This window comes from Apteryx rowi, unplaced genomic scaffold, assembly GCF_003343035.1.
Source record: "Apteryx rowi isolate R43461 unplaced genomic scaffold, aptRow1 scaffold_632, whole genome shotgun sequence".
Lineage (NCBI taxonomy): Eukaryota > Metazoa > Chordata > Aves > Apterygiformes > Apterygidae > Apteryx > Apteryx rowi.
This window is the reverse complement of record NW_020450908.1, coordinates 184,681-192,060: the sequence shown is the minus strand read 5'-3', so window position 1 is coordinate 192,060 and position 7,380 is coordinate 184,681. Positions and strand designations below refer to the sequence as shown.

Below are 7,380 nucleotides of genomic sequence, written 5' to 3'. Positions count from 1 at the left end.
TCTGCTGGAGCCGCAGCACTGGGTGCCACCTCTGTCGCAGGGCCCCCACATGTGACCGCCCTAGTCGGGGCTGCCCTGCTGTGTGGCCTGAGGAGAGTCCCCACATACGATCCCCAGGTGTGAGCCCCCAGCACAGCCCCCCCGTGTGAGCCCCGGGTTATTCCCCCAGGGGTGATTCCCCAGACGTTATTCTCAGGGCTGATCCCCAGGTGTGAGACCCCCCCGCAGGTGCATTCCCCCGCCGTGCCCCTCACGTGAGCCGCCCCAGGCGCGGCCCTCCCCCGGCCCCCGCCCGCGGGTCCCCCGCCCCCCCGGCGCGGCCGCTCCCGGCGGCCCGCGGGGCCGCGCCGCACCGCCCCCTCCGCCCGGCCGCGGCGCATGTGCCGTCCCGCCCCTCCCAGCGCGGCGCCCGGAGAGCGGCGGCGCCGAGCGGGCAGGCAGCATGAAGGACCGGACCGGGGAGCTGCGTGCCGTGAGTACCGGGGCGGCGCGGGGCTGCGGCCCCGGTAGGGTGGGCGGCGGCGACCAGCACCGTCCCGTCCCGCTGCTCCGGGGGCTCTTCGGGGGGGGGCCGGCGGCGGGGGGCTGGGGCCGGGAGCCCGTCCGCGACGGGGAGAGGGCCGGGGGGCTGGGCAGCCCTGGCGGGGGCGGTGCCGGCGCGGCCCCGGTCCTGCCCGGGCGGCGCCCCGAGACTTGCCGCGGGACCGCCCGGCCCGGCGGGGGCCCACCCGCTCTCGCGTCGCCCCCGGCCCGGCCATCAGCTCCCCCCACAGAGGTGTCGGGAAGTCTGTCCGGGGGTCCTGGGGCCCCACGGAGCGCGGCCGGAGCCTCCGCGGCCGCGGCCCCCGGTCTCCGCGGAGCCGCGGCCGTGCCCGCTCCCCGTGTAGGAATCGGGCCCTGCCGCGCGAGGCCCCCCCGCGAGTGGCCGTGGGGGCTGGAGCGAACGCGGCCCTGCGCCTCGCTAGCGCTCCGGTGCCGTCTGGCGTCAGCGCTGCCCACGGGCTTTGCACGGACGTGCGTGTATCTGTCATGCCGGGAGCGTTCCCGCTCGGGAGCCCTCTGCCGGGAGAGGACGTGGGGAAAAGGTGGTCTGGGGAGAGGTGTCTCCCCGAGCAGGACAAGGTACCCTGAGCAGAGAAATGGGAAAGGGAGCATAAATTGGTTCGTTAGGTCACTGTATACTGACGCAGTCACAAGTGGTCTAGACAGCCAGTCTTTTTCCGGTGTAAAACCTTGTACCCCTTCTCCTTTCTCCTCTTGATTGCTATTTTTTTGTGTGTGTGTTTTCTTTGCTTTTGTTTTTTCTTTTCAGGCATCTGTATCTTGATGAATTTTTTTTTCAGTTAGAGTTGCTGTACAGATAGCTGTGTAAGGCAGTAGGTTGCTGAATGCTTTTAGTTGGTGCTGCCACTGAAGGACATCATCTCTCTTTTTCTGGTCCAGCCCCTTGCTTGTGCAGCCATGTGATGAACTGCCGAGGGGACTGATCTGGCTGAAAACTAACCCAGCCTTAATATCTGGCTAAAAACTAGCCCAGCCTTAATTTTTTTTTTTTTTTTTTTAAATCTGGACTAGTTTGTGTGGAAGAGTCCTTGCACAGCAGTGATGTCATGGGGGCAAGAGTGTGCAAGCAGGGCAGGGGAAGGGTCTTTTCCTGTGGCTTCCTTAGACAGTGCTGGCTGCCTGATTTCAGCCTGTTGTTTTCTTCCCAGGTTGCCCTCTCTGGTCCTCGCCCATTTTGCTTTTTCATTCTTTTCAGTCTGCTGATGTCATCTGGCTAAGGAAAAGCCCAGAACTGCATAGCGTTTTAGGTGCAGTCTCACTGGTATGTGACACAGAAGCTGTTGCACTCTTGTATTTTGCCCAGCGACTGCCCACCTGCAGACAAAGCCTCCTTGGTGTGCTGCTCCTGGACTATGCTCTTCCTCCTCTGTCTCCTGCTACGTGAGCCTTGCGCATTCTGCAAGGCTGTGGCCAAATGCTGTAGAATCTCAGCTGTTCCCAGAGAAAAGATGTTCTCCAGCTTTCCTTGCTCCTGAAGTAACCTTGTGAAAGAAGAGCTAAATGAGATGAATGATGCCAGATACATTTATGTTATTGTTTGAAACCACCTTCAAAGTGGTGCAAACAGCTACATTGAGGTCAGCTGAGCGTTAACCTGACATTTCACTGTACTCCTAAAAATAACCATTCTCAGCTTTGCTACTTTGGCTTGTGTACTATGTAGTGTGTTTTTTGCTAAGGCCAAGAGGTTTTTAGCATCTTTAGAGGAGCTGCACATTGGACACTGGATAAAACTCCAGCCTGTATTAATGTCCCAAGAGAACACCCAGCCTATCTGTCCACAGATGAAGTGGCCTTGGTTGCTCTGCCTTGTTTAGACTGGGCTACTGGGCAGTGAGAAGAGCAAGATTAGTGGGACTGAGGGCACTCAGAGTCACAGAAGACCCCTATGCTCGTTGGTTTTAGATGTTTGCAAGGGCTTAAGTGGTGGTTGTCAGTTAAAATGGCTCTTTGGGCTGCAAGCTTAGATGCAGGTTTGTTCAACAAGTAGCTGTGGCGGTTGAAGTTGTTACTGTCCTCTTGCTGCTCGTTGCCCCTTCTGCCAGAGTTTACTGTGGTAGAACAGCCTATGGAGGCACACCATGCCCTGCTGACGTGGCTGCCGGCAGTGGTCCAGCTCTCAGCTTTCCCCTGGCTTGTGGCTAGGTTGTCTGGCCCACTGTAGCCATCCCTAAACACTGTGAGAAGGGTAGCTTGTACATCTCCCAGAGATCATGGTGAACTGTGCACAGCCTGGATCTTCCAGAGTGTCTTAAGTTCAAATCTTGCTTTAGGAGGGAGTGAATTAGATTGTAATGCTCTATTCTGTAGCCTATTCTAAGGTCTTGCTGTCACACCCATGCTAGCTTTACTTCTTTTCAAGATGTTTTTCTTTCACCACTGGATCTGATTAACTGTCTCTGGCACACAGGGACCAGATTGAAGGGAAGGAGAGAGCGTGTTGGAGAGAGGAGGCAGGTTTGAAGGGGACAGAGGTTCTGTTGTGCAATCTCTGCTGCCCCACCAGCCGAGGGGAGGGTATAACTTGCAAGAAGGGAGGGGAGTGATTGAAAAATAAAGGAAAGGGTAAGCCTAATAGTTGGGAGAACTTCTGATGTTGAGGCCAACCAAGTCTCTAGAGAGACCCCACTTGGATGGCTTAGTCTAGAAAATGTCAGAAATATGGATCTCTTTCATATTTCTGTGACGCCAGGATAGGGAAGCAGGGAGTCAGTATATATGCTTGAGGAGGAAGGGACTATATAAAGAAAAAAATGCACCCTTTCTGTTCAGCCAAAGTAATTGGAAAGCACCCAAGACAAGGGAGTCTTATCCATGTACAGTGCAAACTGTGAAATAAAATCAGAAAATAGGCTTTTTAATAATAATAGTAAAAACCAATCCCATGAATGTCCTGTTGGCAGCCAGTGTTGGCTGAGAAGTGATACTGCTAGGGTATTTTAAATCTTTCCATGTCTTTAAATATATTAAAAAAAAAAAGGCGCTTTAGCTTCTATTCTGCTGATGATCCTTATTCAGTGAAATTTCTATAGCTTAATGTGTAATGATTGTAAAGCCTGGAAGCGGGGTGGCCTCCTGCCTCTTGCATCTCCCTCCCTTGACTCCCTTCTCACCAGCATCACATCTTGCACATCTGCAGCAGCAGGGTGGCTACTGGGCATGTGCTGGGGACAGACCGTACCCGCCGCACACATCCTGTGGGGTTTGCGCTGGGACTCCTGGGCACAACAGTTCAGATCTTGAGTGTCTGGTGCCCAGGAGATGAGTGAGCTCCACTGAGACGTGGTACAGGGAGTGCGTCACCCTGCAAGGAGGGCAGGGCTCCGGCCAGGTGTGAGAGCCTTGCAGGGTGTGTAGTGAGCTGGTCAGGGAGATGGCATGTTAAAGAAACACTTATTTACGGCCTTGCTGCTGCTGTTTACTTGGGAGGTGCGAGATTCTGTAATGAACCAAGTTTAGGGAATGTCTGGGTTTGTTTTTCCTGTGCTTGAGATCCGTTGTCTGTAGCCAGCCTCGTTAACAACCTGGGCTGGTTTCTTCTCATTTTAATATATCTTCTAAATTCTGCCAGTGAGGAGATTTTTTGTTGTTGTTATTTTTTAAAGCTTTATTGGAGCTAAGGAAGGGATGCAGGCTTTTTACTGCTGTGCAGAACAAGAGCTTCCCATCTTAATGGGATTTTTACAATGGTACTTGAAATTCAAAATGCTAATCTTGTGTCTTCTCTGAACCTTTGGACTCTGGTTGTTTTCAAACTCATTTTAACATATCTAGTGCCCTGGGGAGGGTGGCAATGTTCCCAGGCCTGCTCTAAACAGCCTTGGAACAGGAAACTTAGCTTGTGGCTGAAAATTTTACTCTCTTATGAAGAAAGAATGATTTGTGGACCTGGTCATGAAAGATGCCTGTATTGAGATCTATAGGGCTTTGCACTGAGCCTGTTGTAAGTAGTTGCTGTGTCCTGTTGAGATTAATAGGAGCAAACCTGTTTATCCTGAGCCTGGTTTTAGCCCTCTGCTTGAAGAGTGGAGAGTTGCTTCTGCCCCATAGGTTCTCTTACATTAAATTCTGGTGTGTGAGGATACCCTTGGTGAAAGGGGAAGCAACTGCTAGAGCCCTTCCCAGGCCTGTGCAGTACCAGCTTTGGGCTTTTTTTTTTTAGGGTGCTTTTGGAGCAGCTTTGCAAGCCAAGTCCTTCCATTCTTGTGCTACCAGAGCTGGGATTTGTCCTCATATTTCTGAGCTGGAATAACTGAGGAAATGAGCTCAGCCTTGCTGTGTGAATAGATTCAAAGTGACACCTGCTAGGTCAATCCCAGAGACTTTTTGGTCTCCTGGAGGAAATGCATCCTTTCCACAGACAGAGCTCCATTTTGTCTAAACAGGTGGTTCTCTAGGATCCCTGCGCTCCTGACAGCACCAGCACAAGTCCCAGCTGTTGGGGCAGAGACCATGTTGGTGACAGCACCATGTGTGCACAGATGAGTGTGGCACACTGCATTGTCACCGTGCCTTGTAGTGTGGAGTGGCAGAGGCAGGGAAAGCCTGCAGCGGCCTCACTGTTCAGGAGTGGTGGGCAAAAAGGCAGTTTTCAGGCAGTCGCTGGTGTAAAGCTCAAGCGATGGCTGTTTTAGGAGATGGACGTCAGGATGGTTTCTCTAACCCCACTGCTGCTCCCTTTATCAGGCTAGCGTTGCCACACAGGCTGGCCTGTGTTGGTGTGTTACCACCACTGAATACGGATGTGAAGGAATTGCGTTTGCTGACGTGATGCTGGCCATGACTTTGCAGTCGGTGCAGCGCTGCTTTCATCAGCATTAGCTGACGCAGCACTGGTCTGGCCTGTTGAGTGCTGGCAAGCTGCGACCCGAAGCTCGCTGCTTCTGTCGCCCAGTGTCGGCAGTACCCCGGGAGCGGCAAGGGCTCCTCTGGGCCTGGGGGGGGGCTGGTTTTGCACCATTTGTTTTTCAGATGCTGGGCAGATGCCGGAGCCTGGTGGGTTTAGCAATAAGATGGAGTGTCCCCCACGCCTCTGACAGTGAGGAGGCTGTGCTCCGTCCTCCTTTTTGTAGTGCGGTGCCAACCTTCGGAAGGCTTGGTGTTCAGCGAGGGGTGAACCCAGGCTCAGCGAGACTGAGCTGCAGGACTATAGCTATGACTGAGCACACATAAGATTAGAGGCAGAGTCTCGACGGCTGCTCAGCACCTGCGGTGCCTCTCCCAGCAGCTCTGCTGCAGAAAGTGGCCATGCTCTACAGCTGCTTCTGCCTCAGCCCAGGCCTGGATTGTAGATTTGACCCCTTTGGTGTTTTCTGTGCATCCAGAGCAGAGCTGGAACAGGTGTCTGCTTGCTACAGCTCTGGTGGCAGGTGCACTACAGTGGGGTGCAACACCGTCTCTGTGAGTGATGGTGAGTCACCTCTGTCTTATCGAGTCTTCTGCAGACTCTCCTTTTGAGATTGGCTACTGCTGGGTCCCTTTCCCAAACTTCCCCAAAACAACCTCTCTTGGCTGAAACTGTCCCCCTGCAGTGTCTTGTTGCAGAGGAGGGATGGGAGGAAAATTTTCTGAAAAATAATTTGTTTTGCTTTTGGAAGTGTCTTGAAACTGCTTCTCCCTGTGCTCCAGGCACCAAAACTTCTTGATTTAGTCTATCCTTGTGCTGTTCTCTCTAAACCTTCAGGATAGCTAGTACAAGGGGATACTGAATTATAAAGAGCCATCAGTTTATGAGGATGGGGAAAGAGTCTGAAGCTCTGCTGAATGTGTGAGGACTTTGCTGTCCTGTGTCAGCAGGGGCAAAACATAAAGGATGTCGCAGGGCTGTGAGACCAGAGATGATGCACGCATGCTGGACTGCAAGAGTCTGGTCCATGTTACTTTGTCCTGTGTGTGAGATGACAGCTCCATTTGTGGGAGACTTGAGTTCCCAGGGTATAAAATGGGTCCAAATAGCAAAATAATTATGAAAGATGTGTTGAAAAAGAGCGAAGGAGGTGAGAAATATGTTCAAATATCAGATCATGAAAGTGGCATTTGGAAATTCCTGGTCCCTGATCACTGGGTGCCTTGTTTTTTGGGTTTATTATTGTTGTTATTTTGATTTAATTCTCTATGGTTGCTTCCCCATTTCTGCAGAAATGAAAAGGTGCCAAGGAACTGCAGACTGCTGTGAGACAGCAGTCTGTGCCAAGAGGTGGAAATTTCAAGGAGACATTTGGACTGGGAAGGGAGTAGTGGGTTTGTAACTGCACACCCTGATGGTTTAGGTCGGGATTGCTCATCCCTGGAGGAATTCCACAAATTTGGCATTACACACAACTAAGAAATGTGTGACTGGATGTTCAAGCAGACAGGACTCTGCTATGAACCCAGCCAATTAGCAGAAGATCCAAGAGTTACAAATTTTTGGTGGCTGTATTAGCCTCTTGCCTCTAATTGGGCTGGGAAAGACCGTTTATCGGTTGACAGATCCTTTCCCTGTTTCCTACCAAAATGTGTTTGCCGGATGTCTTATTTTGCAATTACGTGATCCAGGGGAAACGTTCCTTAAGATGCTTAAGTAGATATTGCCTAAATAGCACATTCAGGTGCTGTGGAGACAGATTTGGCAAGGAGAGCATGCTTACGGGATAGAGTCCAGGCCTAACAGATTTCAGCGTTGGCAGAAGTTTCCCCAGTGTGACAAGGACCTTCCTTAGGAATGGTATCAGAAGGAGAAGAAAAGCAGTTTGTACCCAGATAGAAATATAAATGACCCACTTACCAGAGGGAGGTGGGAGAGGAGAATGCCATTTTTGATGGAGTTTCTTCTCT

General features: G+C 52.1%; 1 protein-coding gene across 2 annotated transcripts in view; it reads left to right on the top strand.

Annotated features, from left to right (window-relative positions):
• Positions 1 to 408: 408 nt before the first annotated feature.
• STX1A (syntaxin 1A) overlaps positions 409 to 7,380 on the top strand; it is a 126,706-nt gene continuing 119,734 nt past the window's right edge. For both annotated transcript variants that reach the window (XM_026084251.1, XM_026084250.1), the window contains exon 1: positions 409 to 472. In XM_026084251.1, coding sequence (XP_025940036.1) covers positions 443 to 472 — 30 coding nt within the window. In that variant the 5' untranslated portion in view covers positions 409 to 442. The remainder of the gene's footprint in view (positions 473 to 7,380) is intronic.